The sequence below is a fragment of the Chroicocephalus ridibundus genome, chromosome 1, assembly GCF_963924245.1.
Source record: "Chroicocephalus ridibundus chromosome 1, bChrRid1.1, whole genome shotgun sequence".
Lineage (NCBI taxonomy): Eukaryota > Metazoa > Chordata > Aves > Charadriiformes > Laridae > Chroicocephalus > Chroicocephalus ridibundus.
This window is the reverse complement of record NC_086284.1, coordinates 6656089-6683203: the sequence shown is the minus strand read 5'-3', so window position 1 is coordinate 6683203 and position 27115 is coordinate 6656089. Positions and strand designations below refer to the sequence as shown.

Sequence of the window (27115 nt, the reverse complement as noted above, 5' to 3'; positions counted from 1 at the left end):
TTCATTTTCTCTCCCTTTTTTAGACACAGGAGGAAGTTCTGCTCACTTTACATCTAACATTTCAATACCAACATCCCTGCTCCAGAGCTACAGACTATCAAGATGTGGAACAATCCCAGACCTCATAGTTAAGTTGATGTTACTTATTCAGCGCTTGTTTTGCAGAGCCTGAGGATCTGTAACTCCCCGGGGACTTCAGCTGGCACCACAGGTGCTCAGCTTACATTTATGCTCCCTCCTTCCATCTGCCCCCGATTTTGGCACACAGTCACAACGCAATGTCTTCAGCAAGGGATCTCAAAATGGGAATGTCAAAACATTTCAGCGTATTAAGATTTTGAGAAACCAACACAGCAGGACCCGGAATTTAAATTTAAAAAAAAAAAAAAAAAAAAAAAAGACATACTTAATTTTTCCAAGATCTCTTCATCTGACATTTTTGGCTTTTTCTTTTGTTTCTCCGTGTTCCTGACCAGCATGTCAGGCACCGTGGTGCTGTTTTCCGAAGGAGAAGAAATAGGAGAAGTCGCCACATCCCTGGTAGGAGGAGGAAGGGGGTCTATCACAGAGCGGGTGTATATCTAATTTTGTTGAGAGAAACACACGTATTAATACAAATCAGATGAAGGCTTAAAGACTTCTATTCATTGTTATCGTTCTTGTTGTCAGGGATGCATTTCTATCGCTACTTTGTTAGCAAGCTAATGTCACTAAGCAAGGACTCTCTTGTCCCCCCCCACAACCAGGCAGGTGACAATATGAAGGTGCTCTGCCAGAAGGAATGGCTCCCCCTCTCCTGTTCCCAAGGAGGGCTCAGCACCATGCCATGCGTGTGACTGCAGCGGTGGGGGCTGAAGGAAGGATTTCTGCTCACAGATTTTGTGTGTTCAGGGCGCGGAGCTATCACAGGGGGTGGAGCGGCATCATCTTCATCGTCTTCATCTTCGGACACTGAGGGCACTGCAGGGGTCTCGGAGACAGCCTTCACGTTCTGCGTGTGGTACACAAACAGCACCAATAAAAACCCTATCGCTTGTTACAAACAAAATCACAAACCTTGGATTAAGGTCCTAACAGAGACTGCATTGAAGCAAGGGCAGCCCAGAAACCCCCCCGCAGCCTGGGCTGCATCCCCAGCAGCGTGGGCAGCAGGGCGAGGGGGGGGATTCTGCCCCTCTGCTCCGCTCGGGGGAGACCCCCCTGCAGTGCTGCCTCCAGCCCTGGGGCCTCAGCACAGGAGAGACACGGAGCTGCTGGAGCGGGGCCAGAGGAGGCCCCGGAGATGCTGGGAGGGCTGGAGCCCCTCTGCTGGGAGGACGGGCTGAGAGAGCTGGGGGGCTTCAGCCTGGAGAAGAGAAGGCTCCAGGGAGACCTTGGAGCCCCTTCCAGTCCCTCAAGGGGCTCCAGGAAAGCTGGGGAGGGACTCTGGATCAGGGAGGGGAGCCATGGGACGAGGGAGAAGGGTTTTAAACTGAAAGAGGGGAGACTGAGCTGAGATATTAGGAAGAAATTCTTGGCTGTGAGGGTGGTGAGCCCCTGGCCCAGGTTGCCCAGAGAAGCTGTGGCTGCCCCATCCCTGGAGGGGTTCAAGGCCAGGTTGGACGGGGCTTGGAGCAACCTGGGCTGGTGGGAGGTGTCCCTGCCCATGGGACAGATGATCTTTAATGTCCCTTCCAACCTAAACCATTCCATGATTCTATGAAAATTAATAACCAGAACAGGCTACACCAGAACAGTTACAATATCCGACAAATTCGAACTCCAAACATCCTGAGCCTTCATGGGAAACGGCAAGGACAATCCGGCACTGCCCGACTCAACTGTTCAGACAGAGCCTGTCACCTGCTTGTGTGACAGCAATCCTCTTCCCAAGGACTTGAGACCCACCTGAGCTCTCTCACTGCCTGCCCAACACCCGCACGGCGGACCCAGCAACTCTGGGGACAACATCTGGATTTGGACATATTTGTCCCTATTTATGTTGCCTCTCTTTCTCGCTGCTTGCTTCAAACCCCGACCATGCAGACTGGCAATTCCAGTCTTTAAATGTTTTAATTTGCATCAAAACCTTAATGTTTCCTCTACAAGTTGGGAGATCAAATTAGTATCAGCTTTGGTATTGTGACTGAGAACTAACTAATGAGAGAATCTGGAAAAATCTTTTCAAATCCCTTTTAAAATTGCTTTCTAAAAGAAAATTTTATGAAAAATAGGAACAATGATTATTTTTTTAAGAAAAGATTTATAACTGGTTAAAAAAAAATAACCGGAATTTTTTGCAATACTGTGCTCAGAGCTCAAAGCCACTTTTAGCCTTTTAAAAATTTGAAACTGGATTTGAAGTTCATGGCATCCTTCACACTATAAACATTTCAAAATAAACTTGGCGAGCTCCTCGACCCACTAGACCAGTTCTGCTTGTGCTCCTGCTTCCAGGCTGTTTATCATCAGTTCCCTAAGACTGGCAGGGGAAAAAAAAGGCCTTAAAATAAAGTTCTCTTCGAAAGAGGGGGAAAACAATGTAGTTTTTCACCAAACGTAAAATATTTGACGTCATCAGCATCCTGACACATAACTGACAAAAAAGCTTAGCCTGTTAAAAGCATCAATAAAAAACACTTGGAAACTCCCGAATATCCCCAAAATTAAAGGCTACTCAGCGTCTATCCAGAAACATCAGGCTATCTCAGTAGACTGGTAACTACTGCTTTTTTCAGGATTTACTTTAAAATCCAACATCTCGGATATTCTAAGCTCCTATGGACTGACCTACAATTACACGTAACAACAAACAGTGGCAAAAAGGTTCCCCTTTTCCTTTCGCAGAAAGTCCTAAAGGGCCAGATCCAACTACACCGCCTCCCGAAGGGAGCAGAACAAGCCAACTCTAGATAGTGGCATGGCAGTGAGAAAACGAGAGCTGGGGGAATTGTGGGGGTTTATGAATCATCTTCAATTGAATGTTTTGTTTCTTCTATCTCGCGTGTACACGGAGAAACATATCGCGTCTCCTAACAAAGCAAACAGGAGCGGTGCCTGCCCTGGCAAGGACAGAGTAAAGGTCAAGCAGAGAGGAGGAAATCCTTTTATTTCCTTTTCTGATGGAGATTAGTTTGGTTAATCAACACTAATCAAACAACATTAGCTTTGCTCAATCAGACCTTGTAGGTTAGTAATTAAGCTTTTTTTATATCACAGATGTTTATACGGACATATAAGACCTGGGAGCAGAGCGGTTATCAAGTTCTAGGTACAGGAAGAGATTGAGTTCTATGAAAACAGAACTATTTCAACTCATTAATTCAACACTTTCTGTTCACTAACAAAAGCTACTCCTGCCTACTTGATGCTCCCCAGGTTGAAAAAAAAGCAGAAAGAGCATGCCTGTTTTTATAAACGTGTATTCACATGCAGATATATAGTTCAGACTTTAAAAGACTAAGCGAGGTAAAAGTTTACGTGTAGTTAACTACTTTATGCAAGTTTTTAAACAGACAGAATGAGAATATAAGGCTTACCAAGGTATTTGATGAATTGTAATCCTCTGTCGATTTATCTGAAAGAGACAGATAGTAACGCCGTTAGGAATGAGTTGCAAACGCAGCAGCAGTGCGGACTGGAGAAAGGGACACGCTCCCTTCAGAAGGGGCAGGAAAAAAGTCTGCTCCCAAACCTAGGCATTACCTCCGGCTCCCCAGAGCAAGCGGACAACCGGCAGATATGGGAATAGCGGGTAAAAAGTTCTGCAGATAAACACAGGGGCCCCAAATCCCTGCTGCAGGAGGGTAGAATTTCCCAATGCGACACCTGAATGAATACTGTCCTCCATCCATATACACAAAATATTTTCAATATTCTTCAATATTTTCAATATTAAACGGGCTAAATCACCAGCAGAGGCGCTGCGGCCAGCCCAAAACCTGCAAGATGTTCAATCTCAACCACCTAAACTTGCTGGAATAGCAACAGAGGACCCAATGAATCAAATGGCAGGCTTCTTGTTTGACTACCCAGGCACACATGGGGAAGATTTGTGCTTTCATACCTGCCTGAAGCCTTCCTAATTAATACCCGTTCTGGTGACACGGTTATATCCCCTTACACAAAAAAACCAAACCAAACCAAACCAAACCAAAAAAAAAAAACCACAAAGGAGGAGCCCTCAGCACAGGAAAGACATGGACCTGTTGGTGCAGGTCTAGAGTCCAGAGGAGGGTCACAAAAATGCTGGGAGGGCTGGAGCCCCTCTGCTGTGAAGACAGGCTGAGAGAGTTGGGGGTGTTCAGCCTGGGGAAGGGAAGGCTCCGGGGACGCCTTATTGTAGGCCTTTCAGTCCTTAGAGGGGGTCTACAGGAAAGATGGGGACAACATTTTTAGCAGGGTCTGTAGCAATAGGACAAGGGGTAATGGCTTTAAACTACCAAGGACAGATTTAGACTATAGATAGAAGGAAGAAATTTTTTACAATGAAGGTGGTGAAACACTGGCCCAGGTTGCCCAGAGAGGTGGGAGATGCCCCATCCTTGGAGGTGTTCAAGGTCAGGTTGGACGGGGCTCTGAGCAACCTGATCTACTTGAAGATGTCCCTGCTCACGGCAGGGGGGCTGGACTAAAGGCCCCTTCCAATCCATGATTAATATTTAGAAAGAGAAGGAGTTAGAGTTGAAAGAGAAAAAGGAGCGGAGGCTGCAGGAGTCCTCCAGTGGGCAGGTAATCCATACAAAGAAGGCACAAAACCTTAGTAGCTTTTTTAGAGGAATGCAGCCAGCAGTTATCAAGCACCTGGCCACTAAGGCATATTCCTCAATCACGGCACACCGGAGCAGACACTGTCAACCCAAGCACGCACGAATCAACATCCACACCCATGCTGGAAATTGAAACTGGTGCAAAATTTAACTGCCCGTTTTTTTTCCAGTGATTTTCATCACTGGGATCCCAACACCAGCGCTCTGGGTTCTGCCTTCCAGATGCTGGCTGTAAGCTTCAGAAAAACTATGTGATTTGGGATTTAGGCAGTTGACTGAACTCCTCTTTTGCACCTCTGCTGGGCATCAGGATTAACAGAAGAGCATTTTAAAGGAAGAGGGGTGCTTGGGCAGCCAGAGAATCGCATCCACGTTTTCCTTGAAAAGACAGATCTACTTGTTGATTAAATGAAAGAAACCCCACAATGACTAAGCAGCTGTATGAGATGATCACCACGTACCTGTGAAACTCATGTACTTCTGGCTGTTGGAGATCTTCTTGGAGTTGTAAAACTCCAACACGTCCAGCACTGCCTGGGGATTCTTCTTCTGCTCCGACTTGGTGATGTTGGAAGTCTGCAGTAAACGCGCCCATTGCTCCGGCATTCCCTGCGGGGAGACGTACCTCGTTAGTTCACAGTCAGCCTAACACGGGTGACAGCACACACACCCGCCACCACGGCTCTGCCAGGCAGCTTCTGGGCTTACCCAGTGCTGTGAGGGTAACTGCGAGAAAAGAAGAGAGGAAAGGAAAAGAGGCAGTGGATCGATACTAGCCACTGTCTTGTGTTACAAGTCACACGTTCCTTGCATAGACATGCAAATGCCACTCTGCTCACAGGGCTCTGGGTGAACCCACATCCTTTGAAGACCAAAACTCAAACGACAGAAAGGAGCAGACCCAAATGCTGCAGTTCAGGAAGAGCCTCAAGCAAAGAAACCAAACCCTTTATGCACAGATATACACATATTTACATATATCCAAGAAAGACTACAGAAGTAACACGCACTGTATAGCATGCAGGGGAGGTTCAGGATGGATATTAGGAAAAATGTTTCACACTGAAAGGGTTATCGAGCATAGGCTCGATAGGGACAGAACAGGCTGCCCAGGGAAGTGGTTGAAGCACCATCCCTGGAGGGATTTAAAAGCCGGGCAGATGTAGTGCTTAGAGATATGGTTTAGGGATGGGTTTTGACAGAGTTAGGTTGATGGTTGGACTCGATGATCTGAAAGGTCCCGTCCAACCTGGGCAATTCTATGATTCTATGATCTAGTGCAACAAACATGCAACATTCACTTGGGTCTTCTTGTAGCACTAAAGGTTCTTTGATAATAGTGGTTTGGTGCCTATTGTAACCGGAGCTGGGAAAGCAGAGATGTCAACCTCACATACGAAGCTCCGAATTTCATTACAGGGACGTCATTTCAGCCAGAAAACAAAGACATCTGGAGTACGGCCTGACTCGTGCCCTTCACCACCAGCAAGAGTCACAGTTTGTATAGATGAAGCGGCAAGGGACAAGACGAAGGGGCAAGTTACGCTCCCTGTTCAAAAGGCTGGCTAGATACGCCACTCAGGTAACGCCACACTGGTAGATCTACATTAACCTGGGCAAGTCTAGAGGCTGACATGCAAAACACAACTGTACACACGATTCAGGTTAGGAGAGCAGAGTCCCTGAAAAAGAAGAATATTAAAGAGGCAAAAACATGTACACCTTCTGCTGCTATTAAATACTATTTCGTAATCAAATTAAGAAGAATAATATGATGAAATACAACTCTGTCTTCATAGTATTTTGCACGTCAATAAAAAAAAACCACCATAAAAGCATCTGACATCTAGCCTTCGGGCAGCGCACACACATTCTGTCACAAATAGTTACGCACAGTTGTGCGTGTCCTGAAGGGGAGCTCTCAGAGCCCCATTTGGCGAACACAGACTATGCTGGAGGCCTAAGCCAGCTCTAGAAGAGGAGGAGAGGGGAAGGGAGGGCAGATATACCACGTTTTGCTGCCCATATCAGCCAAAAAACAGTAACGGAAAGAAGTTTGCTGGCAGCCTGGGCTCCTGGGATGAGCCAAGTTTGACAAACAGTCTCTCAGCAAGAATTAGTGGGTAACCTCTGCAGATGTATTTCAGAGGAGATCAAACTAGATGATGGTAATAACCTTTCCAGCATTACTATATAAAAGATTAATGGGTCCTGGCTCCTCCCAGCAATAAGCCAAACCACATAGTTCTCTTTTCCTCCGGATTCACTTACCGTGAATTCTCCCGTGACTGCATCAAACCCCACATGAATCGTGTGTTCGAAGTCTGAAGGGAGGGAGATCTCCGGCCGCTCTTTCTCTTTCTTTTTATTGGCTGGAAGAGACAAGAACAACAACAAAAAAAATTAAGTCCATCGAGAATTCAAATCTCCCCAATAGCTTCCAATTTACCTCCCCAACCACACCCCACTTTTGCTAGTTACGGGATTTCGATCCGGGGCAGAAAACCAGCAAGTTTAAAAACTTTGTCACCTCACTTCAGAGCAGCCCCAGCACAGGATTGGGACAACAAAAGGACAAGAAAAATCAAAGTCTCGTAACCCAGGACGAGCTCAAGCCAAGGAAACTGATATTTTGGGTATGTCAAGTATCAACCGGTAGGGCCAGGCTCAATAGCACAAGAGCTATTTACCTGAAATATTCACTCGAACTTATACAAGTCAGAGTCAAAAGCACTACAGCAGCAGTTAAGTGGGAGCCATGCAGTTTTGAACACGTTTTTTTATTTGTTGTTTTAAGGAACTTTAAAAAAAATATATATATTATGCGCTGTTAAATACACACTCGCCTCTCATATTAAGACAGGGACAAAACTGACTACAAATGCTGCTTATAAATTGCTTCCTGCATCCTACATTCTCAAAACAGAGTTCATGAAGAAAACCAAATATAACATATGAGCTCCTGCTACACAATCTTACATGAGCAAAACCATTTATATTCTCCTGCTCACCGAAGGACCTGAATGTGGTTTTAGTAACAAGCTTTGAAGACACAGAGCAAGAGGGCAGAATGTGGCAGGTGAGGGGCACAAGTCACGAAGAAACAGGAAAGGAAATAAATCAAAGCAGACGCGCTCTGCGAATTTTCAAGTCAAGTCTTCAAACAAGATTATCGTCCTGCCCTGGATTGAGTTCATCCATATTCATGACATATTAAGGACTCCGCCTTCCTTTTAATATTGGCTGTATTCAAGAAGTCGAGAGCAGTTTAAGGAAGGACCACGTTCTACTCGGCTTTGCTGCTGCTCGCAGTTAAAAAACAAACAGAGCCAGGAGAAGGTGACTAAACCACTTGCGTTTCTCAGCTGCTACCTTTTATATCTAAAGCCAAACAGAATTCGTTCCGTGGCTGACATTCCCCAGTGCATTTTTGGCAACATGAATGCCAAACCCCAGGTATTTCAGAAACCTGTGACGCTAATGCTCGATATTGCAATTATTTAAGACGCTGCTGGTGGTTGGTTGTGTAGAGATGGTCAGGGCTTGCCCCGAAGGACCGAATCCCACTTCCTTCAGTGCCAGCTCTGGCACCGTTCTCTGCATCATTACAGAGTTACTGTTGCACAGATTAATTTTGGATCAAAAAAAAAAAAATAAAATCAGATGCTCCATTTGGGACACGAAGCTGGAACAGATTGTTTTCGATCCCTCTTTCAAACAAAGGGGACGGGGGAAGCTGAATCGCAGAAGAGCGAGAGAGTTGCCAAGGGGAAGGAGGAGAGAAAGCTGCAATGCCGGAGGAGCCATCACAGAGGGGGGAGCCGGGAGGAGACAGAAGCAGCTGCTGGTTAGCAGATGGTGAGCATCTGCAGCACGGAGGCCTTGCCAAAGAAGGAACAAGCCGCTGCATCCAGCAGGTAGGCAGAAAAAGCTGCGTGCGTTAGCGGTGGATGGAAAGCAAGAGGAAAAGAGAGGCAGAGAGAGCCATCAGAGGCACCATATTCGGGCCTCAGGATCGTCCGTTCCTCCGAGCCGGAGAGCAAGGCGTCAGCTCAGCCTCGGAGCCCACCACTCAGGCGTGGAAGAAGAGGGCACAGGGATTGGCACCACTACGCGGGAACGCTGCACGCGTGACGCACACCCGCAACGTGGGCCAGGATGACTGCCACAGTAGGTTTGAATGTACCCCTAAAAACGCCCAAGGGCATGACGAAGTTGCTGTTCAGAAGTCAATACACTTAAGTGTTTGGGGTTTTTTTTTTTTTATTATTTCTACAGCCCAAGCTCCCTGCCGCACACCCAAATCCCAACAAACTTCTCTGGAACCAGCTGTTCCAGTATCCGTTCAACCAGCAAACCGAGCCGACTGCTGACTTATCCAAAGCGGGAGACGATGGCCCGAACGAGCCTCAGCTACGCACAGCAGTAAAGACGGTTCTAGAAGGATTGATTAAATAACATAATGGCCTCTGTCATATCAAAGCTCCAGCTCTCTGTTCATGTTCGACAAATAGGTAGAGAGTTTCAGTACGGCTACGCTGCAATACAGAAATAGGAAGAGGTTTTTCTGCATTTATGGCTTATTTTGTTCTCCTACACCCCAGCAGTTAATATTCTCCCAATTATCTTAGTTTCCTGCAACCGTTTCCTACGGCATCTCAACCCTTTGCGTTTTCCCTGACTCTCAAGAACTCTTTGGGGCAGCCGCCGCAAACTCGCGCTGAAGATCACTTTGCCTTGGTGATAACATTACAGCGCCTGAAACCATAATTGCTCTGTATCCTTTTTTTAAACCTGCCCGCCTGCCACTCTCAGGGGTTTATAGCACCCAGACTGAATTCATCATCATTTGAACGCGCATGAAGTTGGCACGTGAATTCACAGATTTTCCTCCAGCAGTCCCAGAGGACAATGAACTTCCAGAAGCTTTTGATCCAAAATCTGACAGATCTAAAAGCCTAAACGTATTAAACCATTAATGACATAATTGCTTTTTGTAGCAGGTATTTATGTCATAGCAGGAGGTCGAAGACAAAAAGAATTACAGATGGGCACTCCCAATCTTCCTAAACGCTTAATCCCCCTCCACAGAGATTATATTATCCTTGCAATGGAGTCCAAAAGCCTTGAGGAATCTCAAATTAAAAAAATAAAAGAGAAATCATATATCTGTTTAAGAAGGCCTACCTACCACCAAGTGCGTTATTCCCACAAACACCTTACCACCTTCTCATTCAAAACCTCGCACGTTTGACGCTGTTACAAGAGCCACCCACAAAGTTTCCTTATGATGCTCTGGCAACTTGAGCTGCAACTAGGAAGCACGAGGTCCCACTGTAAAATAAGCCCGTGAGCCCATCCTGAAGCATAATCAGATGGGAAAGGTCTTCTCCACTGGTAAGGTGGAGTGAAGCATTCCCTCTGGTCACCACGCAAAGGGCTCCCGGGTGCTCCAAACTGTCGTCTTGTGGGTAAAAGATGAGCTCAGAGGCGCTAAACGTTCCACATTTAAGCCAAATTCATACCCTCAACTAGGACACCGAGGAGCCCCGAACCCAAAAAACTTCAGATGTTCACAACACCTGGTGAAAGCAACAAGTCACGCAAGCTCTGCACCCGTATGACCCATCCAGTAGTAAGGCGACGTGTTTTTTAAATAGCAGTTTTGGGGTTTAGGCTGGGACAGGGGAAATCAGGACTGGAAAACACATCCTAAATTTTGCCGGCAGAGCATGACATCTCCAAAGCAGCCTGGCAAGGGCACAGCGCTCAGTGGAAGTGTGCAAATGTGTATGGGGCCCGGGATTTAAGCCCCATGTGTCCTTTATGGCTCTCTTCACGCACAGGAGTAGCGCAATGGAAAAGACACTTTTGAAAGCGCCTTCAGCTAGAACTGCCCTTCTTGACCCAGTAAGCTGTAAAAGATGCCCTCAAGATGTCCCCCCTTTGTTGGCTTCCCCTCTGATCTGGCCCCACAAGCTCTCAACAGGTCTGTGGCCTGCTCCACAGCAGGACTCCACGCGTTTCAGCTGCACTTTGGCATAAAGTACCACCTCTTCACCATCTTTCCCACCCATCCTTTGTAGAGTGCCTGCTCCCGTGCTGTTCCCTGCCCGGCATAAAGAGCTACCACGTCTCCTAAGGGATTGATACCATCGACTTCAGCAGCTCTCAGGCTACAGCATAAAAGCCCGCGTCCATATTCACTAGCGAAATTAATCGCCGAGCATTTCAGCTCTTCGCAGGCTCTTTGCAGCCCCAGCAGAGGTTAAACACAAATCTCTGCCTTCCCTGCGTAAAGATCCAAAGGTCCACGGATTTGCCCCAAATTACGTTTCTCGAACGGAACAGAAACCAACTCCCCTTTCAGTCCAGCCAAACTAACAAATAACACCCAAATTATTTCAGGCACAAACCACAGAGAGGTGGCTGAACACCTGGGAATTTCATGAACATTTAAGCAACAGGAGACACCGGGAGTTCAGCTGTCACCATGAGATTAGGAGGAGTTTTCAGAAGATGAAAATCAACCCATCTGAAATGAAGGCGACAGCGTTAAAGGTATTTTTTGCTCGACAGGAATTAAAGGACAGAAGCAACCATTCTCGTTCGGGCAGGTGTATTGCAACAGAAGGCTCTGCTGGGCTTGGCTAAACAAAAATCTCTCATCTCCTGAAGCATCTGCCATGTTGGCCAACCTTCAGCAAACGCAGGCATGTCCAAATCGGAGGCAGCCTGTCTGCTGATTTTACCCAAACCGTTCACTTTTGCAGCTCTCCTTTAAAACCTACTTCAAACTGGCATTTCAGGTTGCATTTCTTTTACTCTCTAATAAATTTCAGGTGATTTCTTCGGTCCCCGCAACTGTTGAGCCTCGAGATTTAAAAGCTGCACTCCCTTCTTTCTTTTCCCTTGTGTCTTCTTTAAGCGGACACAAAAATCCTGCAGCTCTTCAGGATTAACAATCATAATTGCAAGTTCTAACCAAGATCCGGCAAACTTTTAACATCGAGTTCATGGGTTTCTGCATTGCATAATCAAAAATCCATGTTTGTAAAACAATATAAAGTTGCCAAAGGTACCAAACAATAATAATAATAATGAATGCTGCAGTATTTTGTGGAAAATGAACCTACGTCTTACTTAAATTAGTGGAAGTGGCACTCCAATTAGTCTTTTTTCTAACAAATTTAAGGAGACAGCCTGCCTCCCAAAGCCCAGGAAGCTGAAGACATCAAGGCTTGACTTTAGTGATCCAGTGTCCAGATACCATTGCAATGCAGACTCTGCAAAAAGCTGATGTATTAGAAAGAGGAACTCAAAAAAAATAGGTCAGATATAAAAAGAAACCCGCATATATTAGGGGATAGAGGCTTTTTTTTTAACTTACATCACTTCAAAAGATTCATATGGGAGAGAGGGAGTTTTTTAAAATATCCTGATCTTAAAAATTAGAATTTCACGTACAGTTCACAGCTCCTATCTCCCTTTCCATCTGTTTCAATCCCTGTAACAGGGGAAAATTCCTTCAGTTCACAAGAAATGTGCAAAGAATTTGCAGTAACGGATTATTCTTAACAGCAAGTAGACAATGACTGACCCGAACACCAGACCAACCATGCAGTAACATATGACAGGCCTGGCAGGAGATGGCCTGTTAGTCACGCTTAATTCAAATTATTTGCTGTTTATAGCAACAAACAGGCAAAAGACCTCCCTCTGCTCCCCAAAATGACCAAGACAGTCACACAGGAAACAAACAAACAACATTTTCTAAAACCTAAACCATTAGTAAGCACCAGGTGCTTAGCTGAGGTCATTCAGAGCAACATTCAGGCAGAAGGTTCAGAAGAAAAGACAAAATACTATACTTTTATCTCCTGGTAAAATAGCTCGGTAAAATCGGTCCTTCCTTTTCTTTTCTTCCGGGTTGGGAGGCAAAGGTTTTGAGCCATGGTTTAAAGTCCCGGCATCTTTGCTGCCCGATCCGATCATAGTGCTGGTATTTCTCATCGGAGGAGCAGGCGGTTTGTCTTCTGTTTCGACTCCATTGTTAGACATCTTCAGCTGGGGAGGCCGTTACTAGGAACAGGAAAGAGAAAGAAGCAGCGTTATTTATTTATTTATTTATTTATTTGTTGTAAACTAGAATCACACACTGCCAAATAAACCACACACGGGCATTTGCAGACTAGCCTGTAACCTCGTATCAACACAGACCAAGCGTCAGCGGGACAAATTCTTTTCGAGCTCCAAGTTTTTTCTGTTAACAAGACTCTGTTCAAGCGTTTGAGTTATTGATCGTTAAGAAAAGCCTGTTTCAGGATACAGCCGATTCTCAAGGAAACCACGGAGCAGAAGTGTAGAGTGGGGATGAAAAGCAGTAAATACCAGGCAGCAAAGATACTCGAGAGGAGCCAACAAGTTGCTGAGCTCGAAAGACCTCTCAGTTCCATGCTCGTTCCACTAAAAACTACGTCAAAATGTTTGTATCAATCTCCAGCACATCAAAAGAAGTATGGCCAGCAGGTCAAGGGACATGATTCTGCCCCTCTACTCCGCTCGGGGGAGACCCCACCTGGAGCACTGCGTCCAGCTCTGGAGTCCTCAGCACAGGAAGGACATGGACCTGTTGGAATGGGTCCAGCAGAGGGCCATGAAGATGATCAGAGGATGTCCTCTGTTGTGAGGACAGGCCGAGAGAGTCGAGGGTGTTCAGCCTGGAGAAGAGAAGGCTCCACGGAGACCTTAGAGCCCCTTCAAGTCCCTCAAGGGGGCCTACAGGAAAGCTGGGAAGGGACTCTGGATCAGGGAGGGGAGCCATAGAATGAAGGGTGATGGTTTTAAACTGGAAGAGGGGAGATTTAGATTGGATATCAGGAAGAAATTTTTCACTCTGAGGGTGGTGAGCCCCTGGCCCAGGTTGCCCAGAGAAGCTGTGGCTGCCCCATCCCTGGAGGGGTTCAAGTCCAGGTTGGACGGGGCTTGGAGCAGCCTGTTCTGGTGGGAGGTGTCCCTGCCCAGGGCAGGGGGGTGGAACTGGATGATCTTTAATGTCCCTTCCAACCTGAACCATTCTGCGATTCTATGATGCAGAAAGACTGAAGTTTGCACTCCAAGAGTTTCGATCCAGCCGCTAAAAAGCTGCTGAACTGGTTCAGAGGCAGAGGTGGCCAGGAAGCCGCAGAGCTGTACCCACGTCACCTCAGACGCAGGGCCACGGTCCTCGCTTGGTCCTAAGCCGGCCCCGGCCTTTCCCTGGTAGCAGCAGACTTCAGACACAGTTCAAACCGCTGGGAAGTCGACTGCATTTTGTTCTGTTGGAAGGGTCAAACAAAACTAGATCCCCAACACACACATAAATCCCTAAGTAAATAATCCCTGCTGTGCGGATTTAAAGACGGAAGCTTTGGAACAGGGTAATAGATTATTCTGCAACAACTAGCTTGTTCCACCCAAATGAGATCAGCGTTACTCCAGACACAGCCTGGCTGCAGCGAGATCCTTCTGGAAACCGGAATTAGTCTGCATTATGTTCTTAAAAGAAAGTCGGGAGTTAACCGTAGAACAAAGGCCAAAGCAGGCACAGTTTCTGTTTGGGTGGAAAAAGCAGTTCAACAACTTTATGAATTTCACAAGCAGTAAGGGAAGACGTTTCGCTCAGGGAGAATTACTGGGTGGCCGAAAGTCAAAAGCGATTTGCTCTTCAAAGCCAAGATCACTGCTGGCTTCCAGGGAGCTGCTTCTCCATCGGAGAGGAACCACACTGGGTCACGCTCCAAACAGATCCCGCAACCACACGACGGTCCTACCACCACACACACACCACCCTGGAGGTCTTCAAAGTCTTCTCTGGCCAAGCTACTGATGCTCAGCATTAACTGGAAAGATTTGGACCCGGGGTAGGCTGCTCTCAGAGCTGCAGGGAGTTCAGAAAGGCGAATGCTGCCTGCAGAAGGCACTCAGCTGCAGCACGTTGGACTTTGCTGAGAGCTGCGGTTCCCTAGCTGTCACTGGTCTCCAGCTCCACCTTCTCCTCCACTTATTTGGTTCCCGGTTTCTTCACGCTTGCTTTTAAATGGGAGAGCTGACAGTACTGCGCAGCGCACAAGGCTTTGGACAGGCCTTCACACACAGGGAGCTTTGTGAGAGGTTTGACCCCAGCCCCGCTTGCTCCCAACGCAACCGTGAGACGGAATTCTAAACGAGAGACTAGTATGTGGGGTATTGATTTTAACGAGGGGACAGTTTGGGAGGGGCAGGGGGAAATTAGCTGCGCGTTCGTCTGGGCGTCTTCCGGCACGTGCCCTGCGCGTCTCCCATCACTCATGGCTTCGGTAAAAAACGGAGCAGAACCAGGCGCCAGCCGGAGCGCCAGCCGTGAAGCGGTGCAAACGACGACTCTCCCCGTCTAAGCAGTGGGGAAAAAAAGTCTCAACTCAAACCCAACTGGTAAATTTGGCAGCCACTGCTGCGCACTAGACCTGTGCGACATGAAGATATTGAGGCCTCACCGACGGGCTTTGCGCAGTGTCGGTACTGAACCGGCACAACTAAAGCTTTTGAAAGGACATAAGCAGAAGGGCCGTGTAAAGAGATGCATTCTTCGCATTTATTTTTCTTCCTTATTTCTTTGCTTATTTAACCACGAGAAAGCAAGTTGCTGGGAGGGTGCTAGGAATACGCTGCAAACAGGGAAGCGGAAGGAAAATGAAGGTTAGCAGCTATGTGCCGGCCAAACGGCCCTCCCCGGGAGCAGGCACCCCATTTGCTGCTGTAACACCCTGGCTGACCCCCCCAGGGGTTTGGATAAAGGTGCATCCAAAGATTCCCTCACCGGCCAGGACTCCTGGAGCTGCAGGCACGGCTGAGACAGCAGGGGAGATGATTGATTGCCACGTTGTTGGGTCCCTCTGCCGCCGAGCAGAGGCGAGCAGGTGAGAATCGGTGCTCGGTACCTGCCCGTCAGAGGCACGGGGCTGAGCGGGGGACGGGGTGAAGTTCACTGTGTTGGGGAATGGACGCAAGATCAGACCGAAGGGCGGTACAAGGAAGAGAACAGAGCGGCGCGTGGCTCCAGGCTGGGGAAAAAGAAGTGAGAAGAGGAAGGAACACCCCCCATCCCAGAGTATAGGCAGAGGCTGGCCTAGTGCTGGGAGAAGGAAAAAGAACACAGGGGAAAGAAAAAAAAATATCCAACACCAAAAAGACCATGAAAACATAAGAAAAACCTCTGGATGTCAAGCGTCCTCACCCTCAGTTCCACCACTGCAGAGCCCTGGGGACATCTGCTCACAGTTTCTTCAATATAAGAGGGTTTTTCAAAATCCCTCAGTCGGAAAGGACGGCGCGCAAGTGAATTACTGTTTTACCGCAGGGCTGGAAACACTGGCGGTACAAGCTCTTGTTTATTTTATATTATTCCCTGAATGAGCAAGTAACTGCCGAGAAGTTACATAGTTTAACAAACAATATTGTTTTACACCTATTTGGTAACTGCGACTCTCAGGTGGGCAAAGCCTACAATACACCCTCTCCTTTCTCCTCCATCGCTCAAGCCCCCAGACCGTCCTCCTCCTTGAAGTCTTATGTTTGGAGTAATAAGAACTATTTAATCTGTTTGGAGATGGGGGGAGGGGCGAGAGAAATGTCTCAACCCACAAAACCGAGAGACTGGTTCTACAGAAGTTATCCCCTGTAATAGCAGCACTATCCCAGAGAGTTCCCAAAAGCCTTTTCCCACTATGTGTTTAAAGGGAAAACCAAAAAACCTGCTTACGTGAGTCCTCTCCCTGCGACACAGAGACACAGTCTACCCCCCAAACTCAACATCGTTATACTTCAAACGTCTGCTGGCTTCAAAGCGCGTGGATGAAACCCCGTCCTGAACCGAATCGCACCCCCCTCTCCAGGGCTTTTACGGCCGAGCTGAGCCCCCAGAGCACGGAGCCACACCAAGTGGTTACAGAGGCGGCCGTCTCCCTCGCCGTAGCCTAGCTGACTGCGCAAATTCTCGTCCTCCTAAAATAATCTCCTGCCAATTCCCACGTAAGCGGGCTTTAAACAACCGTCCCCCCGCCACCACCCCTTGTGTAGGCCCTGCTCAAATTCAGGGCGCCAGGCAATGGCTTCACCAGCCGGCATAACATCAGCGTTACGGCACCGAAGCGCCTCGATCCATCCTAACAGGAACGCAAAGCGTCACCGGACCGAGCCGCTTCCTTCTTCGCCCCAGCATGACTGTGCTTTGCGAAATTCGCCTTCTGTTTCCGCGGCATGATTAAGTGAGCAGTGGAAGCGATGAAACAGCACATGAACTTTTCAGCCGCAGCCAGACGAGGGAATACCGTTTAGCTGCAGACGCAATTATTCTCAACTACTACGTATATGAAAAATACCAGCGCTCGAACCAAACCCCACAGCCACCACTAGGAAGGCACGGCCATAACGCAGCGCTATTGTTTCTGCAGCCGTTTGGGAGTACGGGAAGTTCGAGTTGTTTCAGCTCACAGTACTTTTTTCTTTTAAAGTTTTATTACATACTGCAACCTAAGTCAAGTTACAGAGGCCTTCAAGTGCTCCCTGCTCCTCCCCATCAACTTTTGAAACCCATTAGCTAAATCAGATTACTCCAGCCTCCGCAGAGCCGAGCGGCAGACCTGATAAAACGCCTTTCACACCTACAAACCGCTTGTGCAGACAGGAAGGAGAGACAGACGACCACGCACAAAGGGGACAAGAGGCTCAGGAAACCACTTGGCGGTTCAAGAGAGGGCAAGCAGAGGTACGGAACAGGAGACGGCACCCACGGGTGCCAACAGCGGCAGCCAAGAGCCGAGAGCACACAGACCCTTGTCTGAGCCGCCTTCAGTAGACGTGGCTCAAAATCACGACGTTCATGGCTGTAGCTTCCCTGTAACACAGGCACAGGCCCAAGAGCCATTCTTCTAGCCGAGTGGGACCCCAACGTACGTGGAGCCTTCTGGCACTGCTGCGTGTAACACACACACACACACAAAAAAAAAAAAAAAAAAAAAAGAGAGAGAGAGAACAGAGATCCTCTATTTATGTCATTTTTCCTTCTGGTAAACCACATCGTTTCAAACCTGATGTTCCACGTTGAACTGTGAGTTTCTAGCAAGCTGGCTGTGTTTCCTTTGCATTCCTTAGCGAGACAGGCAGATGAGTGATTGCTAAACCAGAAAGCAATTAAAAAGTCAGAGGAGCTGAAACCTACGCTACAGTAGATTCCATAAAGATAAGTATGTCCAATGCATACTAATTGCTGGAGTCAACACGAAAACTCATAAAAGAGCCATCTATAATTCATGCAGTCTGGCAAGACAGTAGCTGCAAGTTACTCACTACAACTTAGAGATGAACAAAAGTGTATTGAACGAGGGGCGGCGGGGGAGATGCTCAGCAACCGTTTTCCCCTCTCTGCCTATTACCAGAAGGAAACCTCACATTTTTTCCAAGACGCTATTTTTCTGTTGTTGCCAGGGTGAGGAAAGGGCGTCTTGACCTTTAATTAGAGTTGATCCTGATCAGAACAAGCGTTTCACCCCTGCACCACTATCCCTGCCGCCTTCCACCCCACGGCTAGAGGTTGCTCGTGCACACACAGAGTTAAAAAAAAATAAAAAATAAATCTCCTTTTTCCTCCTCGTGCTGCCCAGGTGGGAAGGAGCAGGGGCTGTCCCCTGCTCTCTACAAACACACTGCGGGCAGCAGATTCCCTCCCCCTCTGCCACTCTTTCATCCAAATCCCAGCAGAAAGTTAACGGCAGAGTTTACCGGCTGGGTTTTGACACAGGATGCAAAAGATACTCATTCGTTTTTTTTTATTTTTCCTTTATTGCTTTACGTGGGACTAAGTCCCAAACACAGTCTCGCATTGAGGGAAAGGCATCCCACACACGTTCCACCTGGAAGAGAAGCAAGAGGTGTCCCTTTCCCCCACCTGACAGCGGATGGGATCTGGGACACGTGCTGTCACAGAAAAGGGCAGCAGCGATACGCACACCCTGAGGGAGGACAGGCTCATCGTCACATTTAGAGGTGATTAAAACAAAACAAAAAAAATAAATAAAAAAAAAATCCCAGAAACTGTTGCATTTAGCTGTCTCCCCAGGCAGTTAACTGCGCATCTGAGCGCTGCGCAAGTGTGCCAATTAAACAACAGGAAAAAAAAAAAAAAAAGTCAAGGGCCATCAGCGCATCAGCCCAGACCCAACATTTACATGTGAATTAAACAAAGCCCCAGGTTTTCATAAAGTTCTAATAAAGAAAGAACTACAGTTCAGCAGCGTTTGCCCACCTATCTTCAGAATTTACCTGCTAGACCCTGCAGGTGCTGCCACCACCTAAAGATGCAGATGAAAACCCTAAATTAGATGAAGTGATAATCACTCAACATAAGTATACATTTGGAAGGGAGCGCATCCACCGCTACAGCCGGAGCAGGGGGGTGTGAGGAGGGGGAAGGAGACATGCTCTCGTGGCAGATGGCCAAATACCGCCTGCAGCCTTGCTCCCCTGCCAGCGTTATTTCCATAGCGCTAGACACAAAGGATGGCTGACCAGTTCCAGCTCAACAGGAACGCTGGAGGACTCCACGGCTTGGGATTTTAAATGGCAAAAGACTGGAGGGTCCTTTTAAAAAAAAATAATTAAAAAAAAAAAAAAAGCCTTTAATTCAACCCCAACTGTTCAGGCAAATGCAAGACCTGCCGGGTGGGATGCCCTAGCCCGTATTTTGCAGGAGGACACGGACACCACCGACTGCAGCGGGCACCACCTCTGGGCAGGAGAGCTGTCAGACCTCCTCCTCGGCAGATAGATGTACCGTTGTACCACCCAGATATGCCTCTAAAGAAGAGCAGACTAATTATAACCGCTCGATTCCTAGCAACGAAGCAGAGTTCTCCTTTCACTCAAGTTAACAAAGCTTCTTTCGGTTTTGTTTTAAATAATCCAGGGCCGGCTTTCGCCAGCCTCCACGGCGTGGGCCCGTGCAGGACCGCCGTGTCGCTAACCCGGATACACGGAGGGGTTCAGCAGCACTGAGGCAGGTCAAGCCCTTTCCACCAGATTAGGCTTCAATCCAACACTGCAGAGGCAACGCCAGCTTAAATTGCCGTGTTTCAACTTCGCTTCGGCCGTTTCCTGAATAACTAGCAGCGTCAAACGATAACCGTTTCGCGGTCAATGCCAGCTATGCCCAGGTACCCGGAGTACACCACGAACTGGGATTACCGGTGCTCCAGTCGGGTGGCTCAGGCTCTGAGAGCTGCAGGGACCAGCTCCGGCTCTTCCCATCCCCGGGCAGCAGCCCGCTCGGTTTGAGTGAGCGCTCACCCCATTCCAACGGCGTTTCCAAACAGCCCCACAGAAAAGAGATTACATATTAAAAAGAGAAGGGGTGGGGGGTAAAAGGGGGTGGGGGGGAAAAGGCAGTGGGGAAGGGAAATCCACGCTGAGGCAGAAGGAACCAAGAGTATAATTTTCCAAAGTTCTCAGTCCACAAATCATCCTCCTTATTTCCTCCTCTCCAGGCGTGCTGTCCCCCCGCCCCTGGCTACGTGCCTGAACAAGGCCGTTGGCTGGTGCAGATGCCGGGACAGGCTCCCTTTCCCAGCGGTGCGGAGCGGAGCAGCCTTGGCTCCGGTTCCACTTGTGCTCGGAGGAAGGCAGGGCTTCAACCGCAGGAGTCGAAGCAGCGACGGGAGTTAGAGCTTGCTAAGCAGGGTGGGAAAAATAAAGGCCTCCTGTTAAAGCACACCCAAAGCTCATAGAAGCAGGTTTCCCTGGGGGAAATCTCGCGTTCCAGAGGAAATGACTGGATGCAGTATAAATAAAATATATTAACACACACAGTTAAACCCATCCCTGCAACTGTCCACCTAACCTACTTGGCTCTAAACCCAAACTGCACATTAGCGGCAACAGCAACTGAAAGGAGCCGAATCATCCATCATTTTTCCATTCGAAAGTTTCCAATCCAGAAGACGAACATTGAGCACAGGGCTCAGAATTAAGCCCCCGCTGTCCCCTGATGTGGAATAATTCCTAGTCGGCATATTCACGTTTGAAATGCACATAGGTATTTGCAAAAACTGCGCCTTGTTAAATGCAGAGATTTGATCTTTGCCATTTAGCAATGGGAGTTGGGGGGGAGAAATAGGTCAGAAAATTCTAACACTGTCACGTCAAGTAAAGAACATCCCACAGGCACAGAAGACACGGTCACGCAGTGGTTAGCGAAAAGCCACAGTGCGTAAACAGCAAAAAGTTCGCATTAACCTGTAAAAGATGATTTTTTTCCTAAGAAGAAGAGACACGAAGACAGAGACCTGCGAAGAGGAAACGGATGTTCTCAGGAGTAGAACTCATCTAACTCCTCTCTTTGCTGGGAAACGAAAGGACAAGACGACAACACAAGCATCGTTAGTGGATGAAGCCATCCAAGAGCCTCAATTAAGACTGAGGGGGAAATGCCAAAAGAGTTCAGCGCTAATTAGAAATGCAAACATTTATCATCAGGGTAGCGCTCGCCTCTGTGTATGGCTCCATTGTGTTCAGGGCAGCTAACGACAGTAGGAAGCCCCGTGCTCCGTCGTATTTATGTAACGACTGGCAAAGCTGTCACATTCCCTTAATTGCTAGCCAGGATTTTCATCCTGGCAGTAGTTTTCAATTAAAGGAAATCGCAAAGTCTGCTTCAGTTTCACATTGCTTCGCTACAGTTCTGCTTCTTCTTCAAAGCTGGGGAAAAGAGGAAGAACGAGTAATTCTCCCAAGACAGAATGAGCGCTGCGTCAAACACAAGCTTGTTGTAGACAAACCGAATTAAGAGATAAAGAGGGAACGGCCTCAAGTTGCACCAGGGGAGGTTTAGATTGTATATTAGGAAAAATTTTTACACTGAACGGGTTATCAAACATTGGAACAGGCTGCCCAGGGAAGAGGTTGAAGCACCATCCCTGGAGGGATTTAAAAGCCGGGCAGACGTAGTGCTTAGAGATATGGTTTAGGGATGGGTTCTCTCGGAGTTAGGTTGATGGTTGGTCTCGATGGTCTGAAAGGTCCCTTCCAGCCTAGGCGACTCTATGATTCTATAAGGAGAGCACCATCACATAGTCAGAACTGAAAGACCTAATTTAGCATCAGTAAAGACAAAAAAAATTGAGATCTGCATATAAATCTGCTTCAAGTTTGCAGTGATTACTCCTTCTGAAAGAGGGGAGATTGAGAGGAGATATTAGGAAGAAATTCTTTGCTGTGAGGGCGGTGAGCCCCTGGCCCAGGTTGCCCAGAGAAGCTGTGGCTGCCCCATCCCTGGAGGGGTTCAAGGCCAGGTTGGACGGGGCTTGGAGCAACCTGGGCTGGTGGGAGGTGTCCCTGCCCAGGGCAGGGGGGGTGGGACTAGATGATCTTTAAGGTCCCTTCCAACCTGAACCATTCTGTGATTCTATGAATTATGATACATGTAATGCTCCAAAAGCAGTTCATTTCAAAGGCAAAATGAAAAAGCCTAAGGTAGCTTGGGGTTTCCACCTAATCGAGCTTTCACAGAAAAGCCTCCTGCGCTGGTAGAGCATCAGCGCCGTGTTTATAATTACATACCATCTAGCAAAACCCCCAATTGTACCTAGTTTATAATCCCAGTCCGTACAGAAGTAGGCGCAGCGAGGATACTGTGGCAAGGTCTCACGTTCCCAGACTTCCTTCCTTGTACCAAATGGACTGCGGAGCATTCGCTAGCCCATTAAGAACCATCATCATTTAATTTCATGAGCAGCAGTTTGGTTTTAGGAGGTACCATCAAGCCTTTCATCACATCATTTACTCGGATCTCAATCACACTTTCTGTATGTCAGCAGAGAAAAGAAAGCTCTACAGGGCTGGTACAAAGGATCTGCTCTTTCTGCAAGACATTACGACACAACTGCATTAGCGCTCGGTTAAATAAAGCCCATCAGCCAAGTGAACTATTTTTACTCCGTTGAATAAAAGGAAATGTAAGAACATCATTTATTACAGAAGCGGGCCCGTTTTAAGGCACTGTGTAATTAGGAGTAGGAGTTAATAACAGGACCAGGAATAGCAGGCAAGGTTTTCCTCAACATCTTTGTGCAAGTCTTTCTGGGGCATGGATCTTCTTATCCCGTGTTCCTGCTACAATTACCCCAGCAGCTTTAAGTAGGGCGCATGGATCTTCACTGCTACCTCATTCTTTCTCCTAGATTCACAGAATGGTTTGGGTTCGAAGGGACCTTAAAGACCACCCAGCTCCAACCCCCACAGGCAGGGATGCCTCCAACTAGACCAGGGTGCTCAAAGCCCCATCCAGCCGGGTCTTGAACGCTTCCAGGGATGGGGCAGCAACACCGGCTGCAGCCACAAAACCTAACCCAGAGGAGACCGATCGAGCTCCTTCACGCAGCCCTGTCAGCGCCTGCAGCAAGCGGCTCGCTCCTTTCAATCCAATTCCCAGCGGACGAGGATCTACATCATAAAATTAGCAACAATATGAACTGCAAATTCAGCAGAATTTGGATTTCACTGATGGATGGACTGCCAGTACGCATGTTTTATTCATCTCAAGACTGCTTTGTCAAGTTGGTTGCATCTCCCTTCTGTCCTTAAAATGCTAAAAATCATTTTATGGTCACTATCGAGCAGCCGAGAAGCTCAATAGAGAGTGTTGTCCCTTTTCTAAGTGCTGGCCAAAACTCAACAGATTTCCAAAACAAAGACAACAACCAAAGACTGATGTTCTAGGAAGCTGTATGAGTCAGAGCGTTTTGTTCCGTATAATATTCCCTCCCACCGCTGTAAGTCACCTTGCTGAAGTCCCACGGCTACTTCCCGCTAAGGTCACCGGTGTGTGAATCAGCCTCCCTGCGAGAGCACCGCACGCAGCGGATCGAGACGCAGAGTTTTCTGATCATCCTTCCGTAATTCCAATAATTCAGATTCAAGGACGTTCACCACCAGCATGCTCTCCTAGAGGTTCCTGCTCCGTACCCATAACCCTGAAGCTTCCTCAGCGTTCAGGCACTCAAACCAATTCTCATTTCAGCCTCCAGCCCGCGTTACCAGCCCACGCTCCCTCTCTCTCCTGTTGTAAATCCAAGGCAAGAGAGTGTAAAATGAGATACTTAGCTAAAACACTACAATTTCACCTCTCACCCCGACAGTAACAGCTCTGTTTGCTATAAAACTGATAGAGCAGCTATTTCACAGCCCACAAGAAGTGTCGGCGTCGACCCCTAAGCATACCCAGGAGGAACGCCGGGGGCTGCACCTCCCAAACCAGTTTCGCCCCCTCCGCTTTATGGCATTTACACCCTGCCCCACGTAAGCACTGCCTCCCTCTTTACTGCAGCTCACATTCGTACACCCACCGTGGCACAACCCGCGCTGACTGCCCCCCTCTCCTGCTGGAATCATAGAATTAGGGTTGGACTTTCAGATCATCGAGTCCAACCATCAACCTAACGCTGACAAAGCCGCCACTACCCCGTGTCCCTCAGCACCACGTCTGCCCGGCTTTTAAATCCCTCCAGGGATGGTGACTCCACCACTGCCCTGGGCAGCCTCTTCCGATGCTTGACAACCCTTTCAGGGAAGAAATTCTTCCTAATATCCAGCCTAAACCTCCCCTGGTGCAACTTGAGGCCACTTCCTCGTGTCCCATGGCCTGTTCCTTGGGAGAAGAGCCCGACCCCCCCTGGCTGCCCCCTCCTTTCAGGGAGTTGCAGCGAGCGAGAAGGTCTCCCCTCAGCCTCCTTTTCTCCAGGCTGAACACCCCCAGCTCCCTCAGCCGCTCCTCACAAGGCTTGTGCTCCAGACCCCTCACCAGCTCCGGTGCCCTTCTCTGGACACGCTCCAGCCCCTCAGTGTCTTTCCTGGAGCGAGGGGCTGTCCTTACACTCCTCGCAGAGGGATGCGGTGAGGTGAAATACACTGGCTGCGGGAAAGGAGATCCCACAAATCAACCCAGAAACGAGCAAGACCCGATGGCTTAGGTAAACCCTCTCCTTTGCAAGTATGAGGTTGCTTCTTCCACTCCTTCTTTCCAGCCGTTTCCTTTGAGCTGAGTTTTCCTCCATTCCTGGTTATTCTTGTACTGCTGGTATTTGCAGGTGCTGATTCACAGCCTCCCAAGATACGCAGGTTTGGCTGCTTTCAGCTTTAAGAAAAATCACTTCAGGCTGGAAATAGCTGTTGTTTTTCTGTGAACACTCTTCAACGTATATCTAGTTTTATCTGAGGGTACTTTAACTAAAGCCTCAAAGTTTTATCAGTCTCTGTTGCTCTATTAAATATTATAAAACAGACATCGAAATTTGTGGCCTGCCATTGTGCTAGGTCCCTTTTAGCTTTAAAAACAGAAGTTGGATTTGAGCCTAATATACATTCTTTAAACTTCTAACACGGTTTGAATTTACAGCCCCATAGGTGAAACTTTCCCCGAGGGTTTCGATCCTTAATAAGATTAAAAATCTGCAAAAACGTAATGCTTTTGCTCTGACAAAGCTGAACCGAGACAGCTCAAATAGAAGCGGTCAAATCCCAAATCCCAGCTTTTTGAAACGGGCTCTCAAAAAGCAGCCCTGAGCAAGTCAGCCTGCAAGTCTGTTATTGTAATATCTTACGTTATATCAGCAGACTCTTTTCAGTGGTTCCCAGTGACAGGATGAGGGGTAACGGGCACAAGCTGGAACATAGGAAGTTCCGATGAAATATGAGAAAAAACTTCTTTCCGGTGAGGGTGAGAGCGCCCTGGAACAGGCTGCCCAGGGAGGGTGTGGAGTCCCCTTCTCTGGAGACTTTCAAGACCCGCCTGGATGCAGCCCTGAGTAACGTGCTCTGGGCGATCCTGCTTCAGCAGGGGAGTGGGACTAGATGATCTCTAGAGGTCCCTTCCAACTCTGAAAAATTATGTGATTCCGTGAAATGGCTTCTCTCTTAGATCCAAGACGATGTAGCGTTTCCAGCCTCTGCTCCGCTGGCTCCCAACCTTCCCTCCCCCCCAGCGCATCTGTACTCTGGGTATTTCCTTGGAGAGTCATTAACTGCTCCTTCCTCAAAGGCTGAGATTATTGGCATTTTTCTCAGACTAGATTTCTCAGCGTTTGAAAGACCTGTCGGGACAGAGAAAGAAATAAATACAGAAAGATACCAATTCATCATTCTCTCTGTCAAGACATTGCAGGTAAAGAGAAGACCGAAGTTTGGGCTAATGTCTTTAAAGACCGTTTGCTATCGTCTTGCGTGCCTGTGTATCATTTACGTATCATTTCACACTAACGTCGGTGTCCTCAGAGGGAGAGGGTGAATTAGAATATCAGTAGCTCTAATTTAGGAGGCGATTAGAGCAACAAACAACAAACCAGAGCTGAACGTATGCTCAAGACAATCTAGTTAGAATTCTATTTTAATTAAAAAACAGTCAAATAATCGTATTATCCCAAGGATTGCTTCAGGCGTGGTTTCAATCCAGCACACTTTTTTTTTTTTTTTTATCTGTAAGTTCCATACCCAGAAAATGATCGAAAAAACCCTGTAAACTACCAGAGGGGTGCATTCTGTACAAGTTCCTCTCCCAGTCGGAGAGCCAAGGAAGGCTGAGAAATAAATGTTCCAATGTCAGTCAGCCACTTGCTAAGCCGCTTAAAAGAAGAAATGAAAACTAATAAAGTAAAAGAAGCATATATCCCAGGCCAATAAATACAGTTTTCCCATTTTTCACCCCACCACCTGCAAATATAGTCTCGAAGGACACCTTTTATTTATTTCCTCCTATTTCCAATCCTTTGCCTCCTTTGTCAACGCGTAACATGCGCCTCTTCTACAGCTGCGCAGTTCACGTGGTTTTATTTAAAGAAAAAAATTAAAAAAAAAAAAAAAGAGAGAGAGAGAAAGAAGTAGTTCAAAAAATCACCTTTCATTTCTGGATTTGCTCTCACCTGCCGCGTGGGGCCCTGCCACATAGCATGAATTTTACCCAGAGGAGACGGCAGCGGCACAAGCCAGCGCAGCTGCCAGAGCCCCTTCCCTGCGGGTATCACTGAACTGGGGCCCCGGGGCAGACGGCGGAAGGAGCAGGGCAGAGGCAGAGCATGTAGTACAGGAGAGCGTGCTTGTAGAAACACGGACGCACACACATACATACACACACGGATCTGCGCATGCACGTATATCGCTTGCACCACCCAAGCAACTCGCCTATTTTGTTTACTCCCAGTGAGAGTGCATCCTACGACCATTTATAAAAAATAACTATCCTCAAGTGATACAAAGTGCTTAAAAAAAAAAAAAAATATATATATGCTATAAAGCACAATAGACAGCTC

General features: G+C 47.7%; 1 protein-coding gene across 6 annotated transcripts in view; it reads right to left on the bottom strand.

Annotated features, from left to right (window-relative positions):
* PAK1 (p21 (RAC1) activated kinase 1) overlaps window positions 1-27115 on the bottom strand; it is an 86937-nt gene that overhangs the window by 25266 nt on the left and 34556 nt on the right. For all 6 annotated transcript variants that reach the window (XM_063326683.1, XM_063326676.1, XM_063326700.1 and 3 more), the window contains 6 exons: window positions 12620-12830; window positions 7020-7120; window positions 5210-5357; window positions 3519-3556; window positions 875-991; window positions 407-581 (listed from right to left, as the gene is read on the bottom strand). In XM_063326683.1, coding sequence (XP_063182753.1) covers window positions 407-581; window positions 875-991; window positions 3519-3556; window positions 5210-5357; window positions 7020-7120; window positions 12620-12809 — 769 coding nt within the window. In that variant the 5' untranslated portion in view covers window positions 12810-12830. The remainder of the gene's footprint in view (window positions 1-406; window positions 582-874; window positions 992-3518; window positions 3557-5209; window positions 5358-7019; window positions 7121-12619; window positions 12831-27115) is intronic.